The sequence below is a fragment of the Strix aluco genome, chromosome 4, assembly GCF_031877795.1.
Source record: "Strix aluco isolate bStrAlu1 chromosome 4, bStrAlu1.hap1, whole genome shotgun sequence".
NCBI classification, from domain to species: Eukaryota; Metazoa; Chordata; class Aves; order Strigiformes; family Strigidae; genus Strix; species Strix aluco.
The window spans coordinates 90,236,085-90,259,211 of NC_133934.1; the positions used below are offsets into that span (position 1 = coordinate 90,236,085).

Genomic DNA, 23,127 nt, shown 5'->3' on the forward strand with positions numbered 1-23,127 from the left:
ACTTGATGGTGATAGGGCTGTGGAGTCTGAAGCCTAAATCACCTAGCAGTGCTGGTAAACTTATCCTGTTACTGTGATAGAAAATGTCTTGTCCGTGGAAATTCTTGGCTGCCGAGTGCACTATCATGTAAGGCTTAAATGTTCATTGTTAAAAGAGCTGTTGTAAGATGAAAATTGTAACATTGTCGAAGTTAGCATATGTTTATGATTCAGGGTGACAGTATGATGAAGTAGTTTGTGATGTGATTTTTACCGTGGAAGAGAGATACACAGGATGAAAATTTTTCTTGGATTTCTTTGTTCCTGCAGGAAGAAAAAGCAGACCTTCAGTCTCCTGAGAAAGCAACCTGTGAGGTAGACAAAGACACTGATAAATCAGGAGGTAAGAGCTGAGTATTGAGTGTAATTCGACCTCTTGGTAGTTCCCCATTTTTGTGGGGTTTTTGTGTTGGTTTTATTTTTTTAAAAAGTTGTAGCTATTGATGAAACAAAAGTCCATTTGCTGGGGGAGTTATTATGGTTGTCAATAAAAATCTTATGATGTGCTTACAGTTTCCTGTTTTCTTAAGCAGTTGTGTGTGTGTCATGCGGGAGATACAGCAAACTAAATATCCAGTACTTGCTGTTATTCTAAGGCTAAAATGACCAGTATTACAGTAGTTTGTTTAGTAACAAAAGATAATACTGCACAGCAGACATCTTCAAGAGTGATAATTAGATACTTGGGAAGGAATGGAGATGACTGGTTTTGGTTTGTGGGGTTTTTTGGGTTTTTTCACTTTTTTTTTTTTTCTCCTTATTATTACTTTGTAGTTACTGAAGAATTAATAAATGTCCAAGTGATACTGTGAGGATGGGATCCTCATGTTCTCCACTTAGAACTGTATGGGATGAGGAAGCGTCTATACTTTATTTGGAGTTGTTTGATGTTGAATTCTTTTAGTTCAAGTTGAAAGGTTGAAGTTTTGCTACATTTTATACACTGACTTTGAGTTTCTAGTTCACAAAGAAGCAAGCTAGACATCTGTGTTCTCCTTCAGTCTGAAGTGGCCCAAATCATGTTGCAAACTTTAAAATGAGACATACTAGAGGCATTGTGTCATCCACTAATGAAATATAGCTGCCTTTTTGAGCTGAATTTTTTCACTGTTTAATGTTTACAACAGCGCACTCTACATTTAAGGATGGGAATGGAAAAATAATACAACTAGTTGAAAATGCTGGTGAATTGGTAGGTGAAATTAAAATGGCCAGGACACAGGGCTCAACATCCTTACAGTTTTGCAAAAAGTGACATTGGATCTCTAATGACAACAAAAGGTCATGCTTCTGTTACACACCTTCTGCAAAAGACAGTTCTGCTAGCGACATGTTTGCCCCTCATGCCATTAGAGGACACTGGTCCTTTTCTGACTCCAAGAGAAAAGTGCCATCTCTTGAATAACCAGCGATGCTTTCTACTGCATGTTGGTGTTGCTTGGAGATCTTTCATCCATGTACTGAAAACAACCCAGCTTTGTTTAGCTTGTGATGCAATGGGATACAACCTGAGATGGTATGGCTGCAGGGAATGAACTGTGAGAAATAGTCACGTTAGTTTTGCAGTGAGTTTTTGCTTGCTTGTGAAGCTCTGCGAGGGGAAATGATGCTTTGAGCAGTTCTTTTACTTGTTGCCCTGCAGCTAAGACAGGGGTGGAGGTGTGGGCAGAATAAAATTGTTTGAATATCCAGGTGATAAAAATGCCATAGTATTGCAGAAACCTATTTCAATTCTTTCTCAGAGAAAAGCTGGTGGTCTCCCCGTAGTGAGGGGGACTCTTCCTCCACCTCCTACGTTCATCACACCACTCCAGGTGGACCAGCCAAACTTATCGAGATTATCTCTGACCGCAACTTGGAGGAAGATCACAATAAGATCTTGACCATCTTACCACAGCATATCAGCAGTAACGCGCCACAGTGCCTCAAAGTGGGTAGCTTCATTATTGAATTGGCTTCGGAATACAAGGCCCAGGATGAGAACCACCCTCCTGTCTACTCCTCCAGAATGAAAATTTCAGTGCCGTCCTACCAGGACAAGGACGAGAAGCCCGAGATACCTGTCTTGGAGACTCCTGATAGCAGAGTGTCGTCACGCAAAAAGCCAGAAAATCTAAAGTTCTTGCGGGCAGACACATTGGACAAACTGCAGGAGAAGTTGCATGGGGGCAAAGGCTTGCCTTTTTATGCAGGGGTTTCTCCTGCAGGAAAGCTGGTCGTCTACAATCGCAAAGCTAATATGAGCCCCTCAGGCTTGATTCAGGTGGGTCCCTCTGCCTTTACTGTGGAGATTAGATTCCATTTCATCCAGTATCCCAGAACTTGAAGGGGAAAACACTCTTTAATTTGTCTACATAGTCTTTTGCCTGTCCAGACAAGGATTCTTAGTATCTGGTGACGTTCCTGCCTCTCCATAAGCTTGTCCCTTTCAGGATTGACTCAATAACAGGAAATCTGATTGGAAGTCTGAAATCCGATGGTTTAGCTTGACCTTTTGGCCATTTGGGTCTTGGTGGCCCAAGTACAGAATTTTTCCCAAGATTTTTGGTGCTTTGGAAAACTCCCTGCAGATGCATTTGACAGGTTATGCTTCCAAATGAATGGCTCTTAGAGGCCACAAAAAGAATATTTTTCTGAGGAATTGTACACTGGGACAAAACTTTAAAATGAAACTGTAAACATTAAACTGCTTTTTGCTACAGCTTACTGTGAATCATCACTAATAGCCTGTGTCCTCTTTGCAGAATATATGTTGTTCATCAAGAGACTTCATAATCCTAAATTCAAAGTCAGTCCTTTCCCTGTAGTTTCATGCTGCCAACTTGGTGTTATGAATTGGTGGTAGGAACTGTAGGGCTAGGATAAAGATCTTTTTCAGTCAAAGGTATTTGTCATTATAGTAATACCACTTTCAGGGAAGGCATATGAATTAGAAAATAAGAGTAAAATTCATTTTCATGACACTTTGCAGATATGGCACCCTGAGAAAGAGAAGCTAGTGGAGAGAAAAAATGTAGGGGGAGATTACTTTTGATAAAAGTTGATCAGTAAAAAGAGTAAAGACTTTAGTGGTGTGTTAAATGTATTTGGCTTTTAGAAGGTATTACCAAACAACCTGAAAGTATAGTGCAACACTACCAAAACTTCCCATTGATCACTAGGTATAAAGCCTGACATTCAGAAGGATGTCTAGTTTTTTCTCTCCCATGCAGTCAGTTATCACTGCAACTCTGAATTTGAAGTTAGTCAACTCATCGTACTTTAATTACACTCTCAAATGACAGTATGGAGAAGAGCCGATAAAGCTTTTACAAGCTCTTTAGAGTTTTGTCCCAGTGTATATGACTTAAGTATTCTTTCTTCTGTTTCTTCTGATGCTAGGTGTTAATTAGGTTTGAAAATTTTATCAAAAATTGTCCTCAAATTTGGGAACCCATTTTTATTCAGGACTAGCATAAGTAAGGTACAGGAAAAATAAATGCTAGCTTCACTCTATCTAATGTCAGTGATTTCACGTGCTCCTCTGGACTCTGGTGCTATGTGAGAGTCTGAGTAGCATCTAAAATCTGTATTATAAAGATATAACAGAGTTGTTTGAAGTTCTCCTGGGCAGTAAGGAAAGTAGAAATTCCCATTCTGAGTTGCAGTGGTTTTTGGAAAAGCACACTTTGAAGTCCCATGGAATGAAACGCCTCTCCAGAGGTGGTGAATTAGCATTCTTTTCACAAAATTTCCCTTTTCCACTTTTTTCAGGTTAATGATAAAAGGTATCCTCAGGCCAAACTGCTTTTGGGACAGATGGGGGCATTACATCCCGCCAATCGGCTAGCAGCTTATATCACAGGCAGGCTGCGACCCACAGTACTTGATATCTCAACCCTCAGTACTGTGATCTCCAAGGTAGCATCCAAAGCTGCAGCAGCTGCTTCTGGGACACCATCAGTCCAGGTGCCCACAACATCAACTCCCAAAACTACATCTTCCACCAGCACTACTTCAACCCCCACTGTGACGACTCTGAAAACCCATGTCCCAGCACAGAGACAGATAGGTAGGTTGGAACTTATTACTGTGTTTTAAATTGCGTGAAGCTGAAGTAAAAAGTGAGTGTACAGCATTGCTGTTGATTTCTGTGCAACAGTGCATGCTGCCTCTGGCCGCATTGCCTACCTAAACTGCCTCTGCAATAAATAACCTCTTTAAAGCAGAAAGTTTTGGTTTGACGTCAGAATAAGATTACAGATGTTGACTGTTAGTTATTTTATTAATGCTACTAGAGCATATTTTCAAGAGACAAGGAAGAGTGGATGGAGACATGCTGAATGTTAAGCTTGGATTTTTGTTTTGAGAGTTTCTTTACTATGATTTTTTAACTGCTTTTCATCAAACATCAGTTTAACTTAAAATGAGTAAAGGATCACTCTAATCTGTGATTCTTCGCTGTTAGTTTTTCTGATGATGTTGCACTTAAAATTGGAATTCTTGTGACCACCAAAGATGTGTGAAGCAGCAGTGAAAGACAAGATGGTCCAAATCTGGATTAGCGAAACAACAGGTGTGCAGCCAATAACCACACCAGCCTGTAATCTCATTGGATTTCACAAGCTAAACAGGGTTGGACTTAGTCAGCACTTTGAGTGGAAAAAAAAAGAGTATCAGAAGAAGCATGTGGTACTTATGTCTGAGTTGGTACTGAAATGGTTATCCCAGCATGGCAAGAGAGGAAGTTGCTTTAACTATTACATTTTGCATGAGTTTAAAAAAAAAAAAAATTTAGTGCCCATCCACATAGCCCACACATTTATTAAAGATCTGAAGAAGCTTCGCAAGAGAAAAGGATGTTACCTGTGTCCTGGCAAAACTTTAATTTCTGATTGTTTGTTTTGTTTCTTTCTGCCTAAATTTTCATTGCCATGTAAATGGGTGTGTCGTTTTTCATGTCTTGTAATAAAACTTCTTGTTTTGTGCATTTATGCGATGTTAAAGAGCTGACTGCATTTCATTGAACTGATCGTTGCGTATATGATTTCAGTGTTCTGGCATATTTTGGGTTAAAAATGCTAGATGCATAAATAACTACAATATTTAAGTTGGGTTTGCTCCGTAATCTATGCTGTTGTACTCATCTGTAGGCATCTGGAGTGATGTAGGTGCAGTATTCTGATCCCTTGGAGAGCAAGGGAGAGGGAGAGGATCTTCCCATTAGTGATTACTTCCTGTTGGTTAGATTTGTCCCATCCAGTCCTCAGTTGCACAAATATCACTGCAATGAGAAGAGGACATGGCAAACTCTTATCTCCCTCCTGCCCCTTTCCCCCATGGCTCTGTAAGGTGTGGATACGGTAGAAGGGGGGTGAAAACCAAGAAGCAGTGAAAAGAGGAAGATCACACAAGCTGTTACAGGAAGAATTTGAGGTTTAGAAAAATAGTTTGTGCCCATTATTTCACTTAGGTGTTTGTTTTCCTGTACTGTAATTAGAATTGTCTGTTCATAGTTTCATGATAAAGAACAACCTCTCAAGACCTGATTCTTTTGTGTGGCCAGGAAGAAATGCAACAAAAAGCTATAGAAGTGGAATAAAGCAGACAAATTGCTAATATGTAAGGCGTATTCAGGACTGCCGTAAAGGTTTCACTTTAATTACAAGGTACAAAGAAAATGGAGGCTCAACTTCATGCTGAAATTACAGTTGTAGCACCTCATGAAAGGCAAAGAGGAAATCTATTAAAATTTTGACCTGCAAGTTTTTATTTGCAGCTGTCCGCCCCTCACCTGGTGGTGTGTTCACACAGTTTGTGATGAACAAAGCCGGAGCTCTACAGCAGAAGATTCCTGGAGTGAGCACGCGGCAGCCTCTGTCAAGCCCGCAGAAGTTCAGTATCAAGCCTACGCCAATAATGGTTGTTGCTCCCGTGGTTCCTTCAGGGCCATCTCCAGCTCAATGCACAGTCTCTCCTGGGGTCACTACAGCCACCACCACTTCTCCAGTTACTGTGGAAGTTACCAGTGTGGCAGCGTCTGCTGTGACCGCTCCTGGCCAGACAAGAGCTGATGAACCTACCTGCTCTCCTCCTGCAGTTACAGTCACAGCTGCTCCTGCAACACCTGGAATCAACACCTGTACTGCTCCCTCATCCACCACTCCTACTGCCACTGTGACCATAACACAAGCAACAGGGATTGTTGCACCAGTAGCAACCACGTCACTCCCTAAAACTGTAGTAACAACACCAACTGTTACTTGTCCTGTTGTCACAACATCCACTTCTACAGTTGTACTAACAACAGCTGCAGCAGCTACATCTGTGGTGACCACACCAACTGCTGGCTCTGTTCCGATTATACTGTCAGGAGTTAATTCCAGTCCTTCACTGAATCAACAAAGAGGTAAGGCTTAGGTGCTTTGGGCTGTTACTGCAAACACATCCTTTTTTGTTCTGCCTCCTTCGTAGCTGGAACACAGTCTGCAACTGTAGAACCCAATTTAAATATAGATTCACTTGCCTCACCCTTCTTTCCCAAATAGGATAAGAAATGTAATCTCTTAAAATGGTTGTTTTATTCCAGCCTGAGCCAGTAGAGGAGGAAAAAAATGTAGCTATCTGGTCAGTGACTGCTGTGAAATGACCTGGAAGTCTCAAATAGTTTCTTGGCCCATAGAAAAGTATAGCACAATTATGACTGCTAGAATTTCATGGTTGGCATAGAGTCCAAGAAGTAGGTATGGAATGACTCTCTTGTCGTTAACATGGAAGTCTTCTGAATCATGGTTGAGAAATGTCGATGAACTGCATGAAAAACACTGTTCTGGCCTGGTTGGTTCTATGTGTGTTCCATAAATAAAAAGAGAGGCTTTCGAACAAGTTTTAAGAGATCCAGTTGTTTCCAAAATATTTGTGCTTGTTTTCATTATGGATAAGGAAAGCCTGATTTGTAGGCTGTTCTCTTAAGCTGATTTTATGTAACTTTTTAAATGTTTCAGAAGATGCTACTCCACAAGCTATAAGTAAGACTCCCCAGAAGATGTCTCCTGGAACAGAGAAACGTATAGGACCTCGATTGCTGCTGATTCCAGTGCATCAGACATCTCCTGCTTTGCGACCGCTGAACAACACGCAGCTTGCTCAGAGGCAGAGGATGGTTCTTCAGCCCCTCAGGAGCCCTGGTGCTGTGAACCTCTTCAGACATCCTAATGGGCAGATCATTCAGCTTGTCCCTCTGCACCAGGTTCGAGCTGCAGGTGCGCAGCCCAGTGTGCAGCCAGTGATGTTCCGCAATCCAGGTACAAAGTCCTGTGTTTCTTGACTTACTGACCAATGTGTTACCCAGAAATTAACAATGTAATAAATGTCTCTGTGATGCTCCTTTCCTGTGCTGGAAGTAATTGAACAGTCTAATTTGGTTCTTTGTGAGTAGTTGAAGAACATAGTATGGTTATTCAGATGTAATAAAACTTAAATACCACATGTTTAAAATACAGAAAGTGCAGTTAATAGCTAAGTCTCCCCAATGTGGGAGTTCTGTGCAGCAAGTAAAAGGGCCTCAGTGTGTGTGGCAGTGGAGCCGTGTCCATTGTATTGTCATAACTTAAAAGAAATTCTGTTGATGTGACGATTCAAAAATAATTCTTGTTGGAGATTCTCTTAGAAAGAATGAGCTGTTATCTGTGTCTCATTGGATGTGCTGCTTTGGTTTTGTTTGGTTTGCAGATTTGTTAGTGCTCTTACAGCAGATACTCAGATCAAATGTTACACTACAGTGTGAAATTGCTGGGTTTTTTCCTCCTTAGAATGTGAGAAGAAAAATAAGTTTTTTCAGCTGTTCCTTCTCTAGTGCATAGTTGAAGACAGGGTTAGAAGAGTTAGAAATGACAGGTATCTGATGGGAAATAGGAAGGATCTTTGTTGAGCATACCATTGTACATTTTTTAAAAAAACCCACCCATGTTTATAAACTAAATAATTTTAAATGCATGTTTGACTCTCCAGTAGGATTTTTTTCTTCTCCCTTTATAAAGAAGCATCTTGAGGAGAGGGAGGCAGAGTGGTGTTGAAAAGAGAGAGGCAAGAGCAAGCACAGTAGATGACAAAATGTGGGGAGGAGAGAAAATAATCTCATGCCTTAGTTATGATTTGAGCATGGGATGTAGTAAAGATTCAGTCAAAAAGTTGATCGAATTCCTTTCTGCTTTGGGGCTTTTGCTGTCCAAGAGAAACTAGTTGATAGTAGTGGTGTTTTTCCTCCATGTTTCATGGAGTTCTGAAACACCGCAGAATTGTTAACATGAAGAAGATTGTGGTATAATTGAGTAATTCTGTCATGTTTTTTTTTCTGTGGAAGTCTTTTTCTGAGGGGGAAGAGGATTTTTAAATAATTTTTTTTTTTTTCCAAAATCCCAATTTTCCTGTTTTCCAATAAATGGGAAAGTAAAATGCAGATGGCTCTAAATGCAGTGCTGGTTTTGATTAAAAAGCTTTATGCTAGAACTTACCATTAAACTGGTTAGTTTTAGAGTAGCCACCTCATCTATTTTATTGGGGTGTTCCATATAAAAATTCAACAGTTTGTATGTCTTTGTGCAGCACCACCTCTTTCACTGAGAACTTGTGGTCAGATACATGAATACACTGTGATCCTTGAGAATGCTGGCTACTTCTAGTACAGCATGAAATACTAAAACTGAAAAGTGCTTTGAGGAAGTATTAGTTGATGTTTTGTTTTCTTCACAGGATCTATTGTAGGAATCCGCTTGCCTGCACCTTCTAAGCCTCCCGAGTCACCCGTGTCTCCCACTTCTTCTGTGTCTTCCACTTCTCCTGCCACAAATTCAGCTGTACAAACTGCAGTACCCAAGTTATCCCCTACATCTACCCTAACCACTCAAGCATCTTCTATTCTTCCTTCAGTAGCGAGTTTTGTGTCGCAGGCAGGCACTCTGACTTTGAGGATCTCTCCTCCTGCAGCTAGCAGTGTGACAAATCAAACGGCCTCCGAGTCTAAAATAACCTGCAGCTCCGGTGGTCTGCCAGCTACCACTGCTAATCTCATACCTTTACAGTCCGGTAGTTTTGCTTTACTGCAGCTCCCAGGGCAGAAGACGGTGCCAAACTCCATTCTTCACCATTTTGCATCTCTTCAGATGAAGAAGGATTACAGGAAAATATGCAAGAAAGAGGACTTGGGTGCTGCTCAGCAGAAGGAGAATGGGAAGGCTTCATGCTCAGATGACACTGAAATTACAGAGTCTGAGGTTACAGTATCAGATAGGAAACAAGAAGAAAACGAATTGTTGGTTAACCAGTCAAATAATGTTGAAGCATCAGCATCTGGCATGATTGCACCTGATAGAAATTCTACTACATTAGAGATGGTGGAGAAGGACTCAAAGGTGCTAGAGAGTTCTTGTGATGATAGCTCTTCTTCTCAGCATGATGTTTCCACAGATGTGATATCATCTGATCATTCATATATCAGTGAGAAGCCAAATGATGAGGAAGAAAAAGGGACTTCTGAGGAGAAAGAGGATTCTCTTGGTTCTGAAGCTGTAGTGGAGGCTGTTTCAGCTAACTCTGAAACTGTTTGTGGGTCATCAGATCAGTCTCTGATTGCTCCTCTGGATAATGCATATCCACAGAGTCTCGAGAATCGGGAGACTGCACAGTTGAAGAACCACGAGAAGGAAGAGAAACCAGTAAAAGAGCACGAAGGAGATGCACAGACACAGATGAAGGAGGACAACAAGGCAAGTTCTGGGCAGCCACAGCATCAACAAGAGCAAGATAGACAGCTGGAGAACGAGAAGGAAAAGAGAGGGACTGAACTATCTCAGAATGAACACCACCACCAGGGTGATGCCGAGCAGCCAGATATGGAAAGGAGGGAGTACGAGGGTTCTGTGAAATCAGAAAGAGAGGAAGAAGGAAGTAAGTCTGAAATCAGTTCTGCGAAAGAGCAGGATAATGGTTCGGGAGAAGAGCATACAGTCAATAACGAGGAAAGCAAAGAAAACGTAGCTAGGCAGGAAGGCAGTAACAACAAAGAACAAGATGCTTTTGATTCTCAGGAAGAAATTAAAACTGGTCATGATATTGTAACACATGTCAACAGTTCTTGGAGCAAAATATCTAGCATTGTACCCACTTTAGAAAATAAAAGTGAGGCGGATAACAGAGCTGATACATCTGAGGAAAGTGACTTCCCGACACCAGAACAGAGGGCACAGGAACCCGGGCATCACAAAACAGGTTACATGCCCACTGTTGATATAACTGCTGATGATACAGAAGAGGAAGAAGAGGACGATGATGAGGATGAGGATGAAGAGGATGAAAAAACTGATGATTCCGCTGATGAGATGCTAGATTGTGCTTCTGACTTCCCAAGTGAAGAGGAAGTAGATATTGAAAAAGTGGTAAGCATTTAACTATTTATGAAGCGATTTTTTTTTTTTTTTTTTTTTTTTAATAAATTGATCAAATAACATGTCACAACCCATGGATTTGAAAGACGCAGTATGATGTTTGTATTCTGAACTTCAGTTTCTATAGAAAGTCTAGATCAGGGTTCCCCGTGGAAATGTCTTTTATATCTTCTTAGCTGCATGCTTTTTTATAGGTATCATTGTAGTGGCCTTTTAGAAATTGTCCACTTTTCAGATAACAGGAGTTATGTGAGCAAACTGTGTTAGAACCACTGCATGTTGTCTTCCTTCAGTATTTACTTAAGCAACTTGGTTCTTTGTAATATGACTTAATCCTAAAATGTAGTAGCCAATCTCGTATTTCTGTTATTTTAAGCTGTCTCCTACTTAATTTTTGTAACCCTTAGTTAACATTTACGTCTGGAAGGAATGTTTGAATCTTTCCTTAAATTCCCCTTGAAATTTAGTAATACGTTTAAGTATTGTGTGAAAGCTGTCATTCCATATTCAATAGAAAACAAATTGCTCCAGAAGTCACAGCATAAAGGTAAAACATTGTGGTTAGTGTAGTTAAGATATGTTTAAATTTTAACGTTCATAGAATTTCCATCAAATTTCACCCAAAAAATAAAAGAAAACAATCTCACATATAACTTCTTGATGTACTTTTTATATATCAGTATGTGACTTAAGAAACAGTGTGGTTTTAGTTAAAATTTATGAAGTTGTGGTTTTGTCAGTCAAACGGACATAAGAAATAAGGTAGCCTTTTCTTGGGATGAGATAAAATGAAAAGAGAAAGGTTAAACTGGAGAAGAATTGAAGAACAAACAAATTAAAAATAGGAGATTATGTTAGTTCTTCAGGAATTTGAAAGTATATAGTTCTTCAAGCACTTTTGTGTTAATGTAGTCATCTTGCAGTTGAAAACCAAATTAGACGACTTTTTCTTCTAACCATATCCAGAGTAACTCAATTAAGTCAGTAACTCTGGCTTTTAGAGAATCTAACCTCCAGAAAAACTGACTGATCGATTCATATTCCAGCTCACTATTCTTAGGCAAGATGGTAGCATCTCAGCTGCAGGAAGGTGAGGAAACTGAAAGCAGATGTGATTTTTGGAAGCTCTTTCAAGCCAAGAACTGAGCTGTTGCTGTCCTGTCTCGAGTCGGATGGTGACAGTTTGATAACTACTGAAGGATACAGGAACTTCAGCAGAGTTACCATGAAGTTTTGAGAACCACGGTTAATTCATGACTGATGCCGGATAAACTTGCCAGACAAGGTAGTCTTAGGAATCTGTTGGTAAGCCAACAGGTAGTAAATATAATGTCTAGGTCACAGAGTATCCCATTATCAGGGTTGATGTTTTAAAGATGTATTTTCTTTTGTCCTGCAAAAGGATAATGAAACAAAAAAATTATTAGACATTATAAGAAATGTTTATTTTGGAAGAAAGTTACTATGCAGGTTTTGACTAATAGGGTTTGGTAAGCCATGTAAGGGTATGTCTTCACCAGAAGCTCACACAAACATGAGTAAGCTAGCTTTGCTTCTAGAGCAGTAAAGCTGAGGAATGAGATCTCAGAGGACTGTAAAAACCTGTCTGGAATTTGGGTGAGTTTTTGGTTTGTTAATCTGTGCTGCCTGCAAGTTAAATTAGCATGTCAGTCTCTAATGGACAATTCAGTTTTAAATCTAAATATGTAAGTCTCTGTTATTTTTCACTGGGGTGTACTCTTTTATCAGCATAGTGCTTATAGGACAGGCTGCACTGGTATTGCTTGTCAGACTGGATGAAGTCAGATCATGTAAACAGGCTGCTAGAGGATATTTATCTGTTTCATTAAGCTAGTGGAAACATAGAAGCAAAGTGTATGCACATGTCCACTCGTGCTTTTTTTTAGTGGAAATACTCATGACAGCTCTTTCACTACTAGTTTGGAATATGGACTGGTTTTCATTGCTTGGAAAATAGCCATGAAAAACCCCAGAAAACTCCAGTGAGACTCAGGATGGTTGCTTCTTCCCTGTAGTAGCTATTACTCTTTGTTTTTTCGTACGTTTCCCCACACTGGTTCTCATTGCAGTAATGACTTCATTGCTCTTAATTTTGCATATCGATGCTCTTCAGATTGCCGTCCTACCTTGTGCTAATTTTGTGTACTTGGGTTACAAGACTCTTGTAGAGTCCTCCTCTACTCAACAAAAAGACAGAAGCTTCCTGAGATGGCATCTTTGCTTTTTTTGCATTTCCTACCCTGAGTTGCCTCAACGGAAGCTTAGGAGGGTTGATCATCGTGGGTTTGGTGATATGAAAAAAACCTTACAGGAATATATAAGCAAACATTAATATCAGGACCTGTTGGCTGAACAAATTCAAGTGTGATGGTCTGGGACATGATGTCAAATTCTTGATCTCCAAGGCATGATGATTGCACACAGAGTTCCTGTGGGGAGTGACTGCTTGGCCTGGACTAAGTCACAGACTGTGTCTGTGAATTGTTCACATGAGTACTTGCTGGGTGTTAAGCCAAAGCTATGTCAGGGGTTGTTCTAGTATTTTATTGCTACAGATAGAACCCCATGGTCCCATTTAACTCACTAGTCTAAACATAGCTTATGTGTCCGGCAAGTTATTTTAAATGTTGTCACAACATGTTTTTCAATCGTTCTTTTTCGGAGCTGAACATTAAAATGACATGAAACTGTTATGAATTACTATGACATAGTAAGGTTAGTAAAAAGTGCAAGTCATATTTTGTGGATGATTTAAGTATTAGCAATCTCTTGCATATTCTGAGCTTTTGGTACAGACTATGTGTGAAGTCTGCAGACATCGTAGTATAGAAGGCAGATCCAGAAATTTCAGCCTGTGACGGGTTGGCAGTACTTACATAGGAATAGGTGTTCTTATGGCAGAGTTCTGGTGGACTTAATTCTGATGATCTTCACAACTGTGATATTTTTTTTCCTGTTGTTAGGAAGTCAGAGGTAGAGAGGAAAGATTTACCATCCTGAAGCATTTTTCCCTTTGTTGTTAGATGTAAGAATGAAAAAAGTAATGTTTTGTGCTTTACATATGTCCACATTCAGGATCTGTAAATTTGAAGATGTGTTCTTGGTGGGCAGTAGAGAGTTTTTTACTTCTATTTTTTTCCCCCACCTTTCATGAAAAAGATGCCATGTCTCAGGTTTTGAATACCATTTTTCTAGTATAATAGCATGTAGATAATACCCAGCTCTAGCTGGATAATTTCTATCAACCCTTTGGTTAGCCCGGTGTAACTTGTCAGCACTCAAAAGCTTTACCATGATAGTGTTTCTCAGTAAGTTAATTTCCTGGTGTTTTTTTCCTCTCACTCTCTGGATTGTAGCATCTTTTGAACTAGCCCGCATGTCCCCCTTCCCTGCAGTGTGGTGATGCCCGGATGTAGTTCAGAGTAGCCCTGCCCGCTGAAGAAAAACAGTATGCATCTCTTGCATGTAGAATCACGGCGATGATACTGTATAAAATGGAAAAGCTAGAGAAAATACCAGATGCTTCCAGCATCAGGGGGGCTTTATGGATGACCCAGGAGAGCAGACAAGAGTGAGAAGTGCTCTGTGTATAATGAAATACAACTATGTTGTCATAAAACGTGACCTGTTGAAATTATGTAGCGCTGTACCTCTTGCGCATGTAATACTTTTAACAGAATGGCATGTATCTCTTCAGTAGTTCTGTAATTTAAATAGTATCTTTGTTTGAATAACTTTTGTTCAGCCAGGTTTTTTTTTTTTCCTCTGGCTTTATAATGCTTTTCGTCAGGCCCTGGGGAGGGTTAAAAAAAGCCTGTGGAAGCAGTTACGCTACATGTTTACATCACCTGTTGTAGCTCAACAGAAGGTCTGTGTCTGGAGAGATGGTGCAATTTTGATACCTTCCAACTTTTGTTTTCCCTTCCCTCCTCTCTTACCACTTAATAGACTTGAATTTCAGATTCAAGCTTGTGTTCTTCTGCTCAGCTGAGGAATTCTTGGAATTTCAGCACTCTTGAGTCCTCTAGTACATCCTCTAGTTCACTCTCTGAACCCCAGCATAGCAATTAGGGACTTCTAGAGAATTTGGAAATCTTCGGCTGTGTTTTTGATTTTCGTGCCTTTCTGTGACCTTGCGCAAATAGGTCAGTGTCTGCTTTTCAGTGGGAAAGCTACAGAATTGACTTGAAGGCACCATGGCTGCATCTGCTGTCTTGAGACCATAATGATAAAAAAAAAATACATCCAGAAAGTTGCTCCTGTTCATTAAAACGATCTTGACAAAGTCTGTAACAGGTAAAGCACGTGTGAGGAGGAAGAAAGAACTGTTGAAAAATTGCTGTCTGTTTGCATAAGTGATATTCTTCAAGTGAGATCTTATACAGTAGAACTTAGATTTCTTAAGTTTCTGTAAGCATATAGAGCAAAACCAAAGCTGTTTACTGTTCACAGACAGCATCTGGAAGTTGTTGAAATACTTACGCTGAAACGCAATGTAGTCTTCGCTTGGTCACAGTTTCGGTAGCCCTTGCATATGTGTTCTGCATCTAGACTCCAAGCAGTATTTGGTGGGACCTCAGCAAGGTCCCAGGGACTTGGTGTCTCCTGACTTTCATTCTCTTGCTGTCCTGGGGAGCAGTGGTAACATAGAGCTCCTGACCAGCCTGTCAAGTTCAAAGTGATGCGCTGCTTCCTTGTTAAAAACAGTTCATTTTCTCTGTGCTCTACTTGGTCCCAGTGCTAATGAGTCTTGCTTTGTGGGAGAATATTTTATAAGATGGAACAAATAAGGATTTTATGGGCTTTCATACACAGAGAGAAACAATACTTCTGTAAGTTCCTGCCAGTGCCAGTACCATACTTCCAAAGTCAGATGGGAATTTGTTTTACCTCCATGCTGCTCTTTATATGCGTAACAAGAACTGTCATGGCATAACACAGATTCATAGCTGCTCTCAAGGAAAGCTGCAAGAAACCCCTGAAGTTAGTAGTAGCAAAATAACTTGTTTATCTCTTTCCAAATACAGAACTCACCAGAGATCAGAGCTGCTGCCCTGGGCAGAGAAGAAGGGTGTCATTAAAGTCAGCACGTGGGTCGTGGTTTAACCCCAGCTGGCAATTCAGCATCACACAGCTGCTCGCTCACTCCCCGCTGGCCCCCAGTGGGATGTGGGACAGAATCAGGGAGAAAAAAAGTGAAACTTGTGGGTTGAGATAAAGACAGTTAATAGGACAGAAAAGGAAGGGAAAATAATAATAGAATATATGAAACAAGTGATGCACAATACAGTTGCTCACCACCTGCTGACCAACACCCAGCCAATCCCTGAGCCGTGGTGACCCCCAGAAAACTCCCCCAGTTTATATACTGGGCATGATGTCATATGGCATGGAATACCCCTTTGGCTTGTTTGGGTCAGCTGTCCTGGCTGTGTCCCCTCCTAACCTCTGCTGGCAGGGCAGAGAAACTAAAGAGTCCTCGCCTTAGTATAAACACTGCTTAGCAACAACTAAAACATTGGTTATCAACATTATTCTCATCCAAAATCAAAAACACAGCACTATACCGGCTACTAGGAGGAAAATATAAACTTTATTCCAGCTGAAACTAGGACAATGGGTTAAAAAGAAAGAGATTGTTCTCTAAGGCTAGTAATTTCTCATCTAAGGTCACTCTCCTTGCTTTTCTCTTTCAAAAGACATGTCTTTTCACAAGCATAGAGATAGTAGGTAACATGAGAGTGTGCGTAGCAACTTGTAGAATTTCTATTCAGATCTAGCAGCTATAGCTGATAACCTGAGCATCACTTTTGTTAGTTTCCGCAGTAATATCTCAATACTTCATAGTACATGAAGAGGTGCAAGTTTCTCTGCCACTGAGTAGTTTAGAAGTTTGTACCTCTTTCTAGACAGAATCTATACTACCAACACTTTGTAGGTCCTCTCATGATGTGAACAGAAGGCGATGGAAGACTTGGGAAGATTTGAGAGTGGTTTTACGGAGGGGGAGGATGCTGCATGGTTTCATTCTTAAGAGACTGGAAGATTCTACAGACAGTATTGCATACGTGTCTGTGTGCATGTAGACACTAAAATATATGTACAATATTCACACACTTTTTTTTATACCTATATATATGCCCTTTTCCATATATATATATATGCACATGCATACGCTCACTCTGTACTTTAGGAAAGGCTACGTTGCTACAAAGTATGCATTGCTGTGCTTTACAAAGGTTATATCCCCAGTGTAGCCTTCAGTAAAGGAGGGCGAACTTGTTGAGTTTTTAATACTGTTTCTGTTTTCAGTTTTCTGTAGCCTTGATCACACAGCCATAGGAGATGATGTATTACCCAAAGTTTAAAAAATACTGATAATTTTATGTGACAGCATGATTCACAGTGGTGGTTACTCTGTGGTGTCAGTAACTAAGGTAGCAATTTTTATGTTCTTCGAATTTTACATAGCCATGCTGGGAGTTGTGGGTTTCAGAGTTGTGTTTTTCCTCCTTTTTTCATTTAGAAAAGGTTGTGTGTAGTCAGTATGAAGAAGCCAAATACTATATCAAACATTAGGTTATTAGAGATCTTGTTTCTCTGTCAAAAAGGAAATTATCAGCTAAGATTTACTGTCTGGTTATAAATTGAGTCCCTTTAAACTAACATAGTTGCAAATTTCACAGGTATAAACTTCACGACTGATGATTAGAAATGTGTATCCTTAACCACTTGTTAGTTATGCTTGTGTGGTAATTTAGGCTGCTCTTGTTTGTTTTCGTTACAGTGCTGTATATAGTCTAATCTGTGGTCAGCTAAGTGCCACATTTTCTCCTTTCTAATCAGAGTTTCTTAAAACAGCAGTGTGAGTTGCAGATAACTTTAAACAATCAGTACCATGAAAAGCATTTATTGGAGGCCACTTGCTGATCCAGTATTGCACGTTGCTTTTTTTTTCCCCTGTTCTGCACTTAGCGTTTTTTGTGATTAACTGTTTGCATCAATTTCAGGTAAGTATTCAGTTCAGAGAAGAAGGAGATTGCAGCTCGTGGAAAAGAAAAAGACAAAACAAAGGAAAGACAGGAGAGAAGAATAGGAAGGGAAGGCAAGATTGGATTAGTTCAGGGAACTGGGTGAAACAGTACAGAGTGGAAGTATAATTACATTTTCTTACTTAAGGAGAAGAAAGAGTACTTCATTTTGTAAGCAAACCAAAGATTATAATACAAAACACTTCAATAAAAACTGTAATACAAAAAAATTGGTTGAATAAGGCTTGTTTTGTTGGGGGCGGGGGTGGGGTGGAGAATCACCTCATATTACAAATGGCCACAAAATTGATATTTAACTGTTGTAGTTGCTACAGCACTGCAGTTTTCTCTATCTCTGTCTTCACAGATGGTAGCAAGTTTTGTTGGTCAGGCAATCATGGATAAAAAGTACTCTTCAAAATATCATAAATATTTAAAATAATTATTGGGCAGCGTTTTGGAAGAGCCAAAATCATACTCTTCATCATGTAAGCAGTGTACTGTATGATGCAAAGAAGCCTGGTTGTATGATGTTCTGACTGTTGCTATCTTAGGTATGAGAGACCATTACCAAGGTGATAACTATCTCAACTCATGTCCAAAAAATGTTAATTAGCAAGAGTCTATAGTAGTAGGTTGTAAAGGCAGTTTAATCTTATTTGAAAATGGAGGCAGGAAAGCTCTGCCCTGTGAAAGTTTTTTATTTCACCCATAGTAAACATGTAAATGACAGAGATGGGCTTTGCCCTTACCAAAATTCATTTTTGCTGAGTTGCTAGTGGGAGGAATTCCTAGAGGTGACAGTTAAAATAACCACCTGCTTAGCACTGTTTATTGGCCAGTGTAGCTGGAGATGTTGATTCTTTAATGGTTCTTAATGTTGTAATGTAATCTCTTTTGAGACTGAAGTGAAACTGTTTTGGCCTGAGCTCTATTGCTAAGTAGATACTCATTTTAAAAAACAAAACAAAAACTGTTCCAGGATGCGTGTGCATACAGTGAGGATGACGAGCAGGTGGACATTGAGACCGTGGAGGAGCTTTCAGAGAAGATTAACATTGCCCGTCTGAAGGCCACAGCTGCTAATATCCAACCTTCCAAACAGAAGTAAGCATCCTTGGAGAGCACTACAGATTTGTGTTTTACTGATGAGCTGGCGTTGAATGAAACCATTAAACAACAGGTTTAATGTGATGGTAAGATAAAGCAAGGCTTGTGTCAGGTCTTCCTGAGCACTGGTGCTTCCCAGTGTCTGCAAGGATGGGGCTGTCAGAGCTAAGTAGATTTTGAGGTGCCTTAGCCTTTTTTTTCCTCTCCCCTCTAATTAATTTGTTTATGGGGATAAGTATATTGTAAAATTATTATGAGTGAATTGCCTCCCTTTCAGCAAACTGAGTATGTTTTAAATACAATTTTGCAAGCTTTGTTTATATTTGCTGGTGGACTTGTTATTTTTAGGCAGGAGCAGTCATTGGCTTAATCCCTGATGCTGTAAATGAGAGCTTTGGCTTTGGGACCATTGCCCCAGTGAAGAAAGTATTTTCTTATTTACATATAGTCTGCCATGGTTGGATAGCTTGGCCTTTTTTTTTTTTTTTTAAATTGTTCTGTTATTTTTGTTTGCTTGTTTTTGTTGCTGCCCTTGCATTTATAATGACAAAATGCAAAGTAAAAACATAGCTTACTTGAGGTATGTGAAGATGGTCATAGCTATTTCTCAGTTGCACCAAACGAAAGAATGGGGACCTTGCATCCTTAGTTCTTTTTGTTTAAAGAATTTTTTTGCAGAAACTTTGAAAAATCTGTTTGGTGATATTGTATACTTTCCAGATAGTTCCAAATTTATTTATTTTTTTTCCTTCAGAGATACAGCTCAACTTTTATCCTTAGATGGTGACTTTGCTGTAAATTGTGAAGATCTTTCAGTGAGAGAGAAAAATAGGTGTAATGTTTTGTAAAAATAATTCTTTCAAATGTGTATTGTTCTTTTTTTCTTGAAGCTCCTGAGATACAAGGAAGCTGTTATTATATATCAGGATAGTAATAAATGTGAGGATTTTGGTTCGTTGTTCTTGGTGGGGGAGGGATTGCTCTGCCATCTGTATTGAATCTGTACTTTTTAAAAAAAGAACCAAAATGCAATTTAAAAAAAATACTTTCTGCAGCTAACAGTCTCAGGCTGAATTTATTCTCTTTGGCATATAGTGAAATAGTTGCTTTTGCACTATGGGTTAATTTTACAGCTTTCAGAACAGCTCAAATTTTTCCAAGATGATGGCATTGGAGATAGAGTTGTGAATTTCTTGAGAAAGCTCAACAGTATCCTGCTTTCATGTAGTTACAAGGAAGGGTTAATTTCACGGATAAAAATGAGCAGTTTTAGGCTGTTGGAATGTCGTTAATGAGGATAGAGTGCATGAGATGAGTAGTGTTGGGAAAAACTTTTTACCTTTCTTCCAGATACCATGCTCGTAATTCTTCGGATGAAAAATTATCAGAAAAATCTACGAAGGTATATGTTTGCTCTCCTCTTTCCTTTTGGTATCACACCTCCATTTTAAAGATAAACTTTCATCTCAAGTGCAACTCTTAATGCGATTTATCTACCTTTCATATATTTGTGATTAAATGCAAGAAACCAGCTGTGTATATGGCGGGGAACGGCACTCAGTCCAAATCTCATTAAAGGACTGCTACAGGCATCAGTGGGTTTTGGATTCGACTTTATGTATGGGAGGAATATCTGCCTCTTATTAGCACATTTGCTTAGGTTTTGTGTTCTCGGCATAAGTAATTTTTACAACAACATAAAATAATGAATAACTGAGAAACATTTTCATGCATTGAGGAAGACTGTGTAGGATTATATAGGCATAGCACTGGGCGAAGGATTTCTGAAAACAATAGTTTATATAATACATATTTAGGCAAGTTAAAGATAACACAGAATCCTTTCAACCCAAAACTTACTGCAATCCTTCTGAAGCTTATGCTGTATTTTAGGGTGGCTTTGAAGCCAGTTTCACTAACTGTCCATGATAACTATCTGTGATGTACTTGATGTCAGATCTAGAGCTGCCTGTGGGGGTGGGCGGGGTGGGGCTCTGAGGCAGGGTGTGAGCCTGGTGTATGTCTTGTACATGAGTGCAGACTGGTATGTGTGCTTTTGCCTGAGATGGAGAGGGGTTCCAGGGTGCTCTGCCTGCATCGCCTTCTCCATGTATTCTTCTCTCTGCCCTTGAAGTTACGGCATGAGGCCCTTCCCTGAAAGGAACCTAATGCCCAACACAAGCGCAGATGCAGTTGCAGCCTTACCGTGCTCAGTCTGCCTCTGAGGGCAAAATGGATGTCAAGAGCCAGGTTTCAGGAGACAGTCTTTCAGATTCCTCCAAAGGCCAGCACGCTCAGAAATAGTATCACTGGACCTAAGGAGTCTTTCTACTGATTTGCTGGGGTTTGGAGCAGACCTAAAATGATGTAAAAAAACGCGTTAATGCTACTTCTTAAGTATTGCTTCATCATGAAATAAATAGCGTAATTGTACAAAACCTGTAGGAGTAGTGATGAAATAACAAACCTTCAAATCTGTAGAGATTAGTAATTATGCTTATTGTCTGTCAGCCTTTTTGGAAACTTAAGCAAATTCAAAATCAGAGCCTGTCTTTGAAACTTTCTGTTTCATGGTAGATGTCTGGGGTGATAAGTTCCAATGCCGTCTTTCCCATTCTTACCTAAATGTCTCTTGGCCCAGCCCATATGTACCCATGAAACAAAATAGAAATCAAACTAGTTTAACTCTGGGGAAAAATTCAAGCGTCCTATATTTGATGTGATTGTTTCATTTATTAGTAAACTTTTTTGACAAGCAAACAACAAAAAAAATTGGCTCAAACATGTGTGATTTTGTTGGAGTCCTGTGGTTTACCTAAGTAGTCTTGTATTGCAAAATACAGAAGCTTATGAATAGAAGGGACTGCTCATGATCTTTTCCTTTAGGGTTGATGTGATTATGTTGGTCATTTTTTGTTGGTCAGCATTTCATGCTTATTGCGTGTGCTTCTGACACTGAACTTTCATGAAGACATAATAACAGAATAGCATGACATGAAATATTCAGGTGTCTGTAGAATAACCTTGTAAATCGGGCATGCCTTTGAACATTGTTTGCCGTTACATTACCTTTTTTATTTAAACTGGTCAATACGGTTACTTCTCCAGCGGAAGCGTCAATTCCGGGGCAGAAGGCTGAAGAGTGAGGCAGAAGCCTTTGCTCATTACCGCGAGACACACACAGCAAATGAACGCCGGCGACGTAATGAATTGAGAGGTCTCTTTGAAAAGCTGAAGAAAACTCTGCGCTTACACAACCTTCCCAAGGTCTCCAAATCCTACATTCTCAAGCAGGTAAGTATTTTGAAGCTTAAGTGAGGAGAATCATTTAATCTGGACAGAGTAATTAAACTAGTATGAACTCTTTGGGTGAGTCTCAGTGATACTGTGAATAGAGAACTTCTGTCACCTTTATAGGACTCTCTAGAATAAAACAATATCTGAAGGAATCTGTATTTCTAAAAGCTTTATCTTGATGACACAGATGCATGTTTCCAGATTAGCCCTCTCCTTGTTGTATTCTTCGTGAATTTAACCACGGAAGGTTATGTCTTAATTCCTTAGCATTTTACTGTGTTCATCAGGCAATTTTGAAATAATACATTGAAGACTTTAATGCAGGAGAAGGTAGCACTTCATTAAATATTATACTGACATTAAAGACTTAATTGTAAAGACATAAATGACAGGAAACAAAACATAAGTTGAAGATACATAATTACGGTTGTCTGATGTACCTTGAAATTGTGGGATAAAAGTTGTTTTTATCTTTTTCTTTAAAATAGCTGAACTTTGGAGAAAGGACGAACAAGATGTTTATCACTTTTCAGCTTGCATGTAGGGAAGGCTGGCATTAGATGGTACTTCATATGTTTCCTCTGAGTTCTAATTTCTCAAGATGATGAAAATGTCTAAAAGTTTCTGGGAAGGAAAAATACTTCATTATTTTGTGTATTGTTGGTTTATAAATCGGTTCCCTGACACTTCTCTAGGCCTATGAAGAAATCCAAGGATTGACTGATCAGGCAGATAAACTTATTGGACAGAAGAACTTACTGACACGCAAGCAAGGTGTTTTGATTCGGAAAGTATCCACGCTTTCAGGTGAGACTGGTTTTTGGGTACAGAGTAGCTGGAATAATGAAAGAAAAGGCTTTTAAGAGTGGGAGTGAGTGGAGTCATCCTCTGTGGATCACTAGTTCACCTAAAATTCAGACTCTTGACGCCAAACAAAGACCTGCTAAGCTCTGACTCAGCCATACACTCCTCATGCTGTTAAGAACTGCTTTTGTTTTCCTTTATGCCTCAAGGAAATGTAGAATGATCTCTGCTGCAAGCCACAGGGTGTGTTCCTGTGTTAGTGGGTGGAAAAAAAATCACTTCATTCTGTCATTGGTCACTTCCTGAAACAGTGTTTCTGCTCAGTGCTTCACAGGTATACACAGCTGTCTTTGATCAGTACCAAAACCTCTGACTCCTTTGGTCAGCTTTGCAAATAATGATCT

The 23,127-nt window shown here is 39.6% G+C and overlaps 1 protein-coding gene across 14 annotated transcripts in view; it reads left to right on the forward strand.

Moving 5' to 3' along the window:
• Positions 1-23,127, forward strand: part of MGA (MAX dimerization protein MGA) — a 63,729-nt gene that overhangs the window by 32,032 nt on the left and 8,570 nt on the right. For 8 of the 14 annotated variants that reach the window (XM_074824157.1, XM_074824156.1, XM_074824159.1 and 5 more), the window contains 10 exons: positions 310-382; positions 1,782-2,302; positions 3,793-4,090; positions 5,798-6,427; positions 7,023-7,322; positions 8,770-10,451; positions 18,495-18,619; positions 19,973-20,024; positions 21,731-21,916; positions 22,615-22,726. In XM_074824157.1, coding sequence (XP_074680258.1) covers positions 310-382; positions 1,782-2,302; positions 3,793-4,090; positions 5,798-6,427; positions 7,023-7,322; positions 8,770-10,451; positions 18,495-18,619; positions 19,973-20,024; positions 21,731-21,916; positions 22,615-22,726 — 3,979 coding nt within the window. Of the gene's footprint in view, positions 1-309; positions 383-1,781; positions 2,303-3,792; positions 4,091-5,797; positions 6,428-7,022; positions 7,323-8,769; positions 10,452-11,506; positions 11,746-13,837; positions 17,745-18,494; positions 18,620-19,972; positions 20,025-21,730; positions 21,917-22,614; positions 22,727-23,127 lie in introns of those variants that run through there. The other 6 variants (XM_074824162.1, XR_012623253.1, XR_012623252.1 and 3 more) reach the window with 6 other exon arrangements.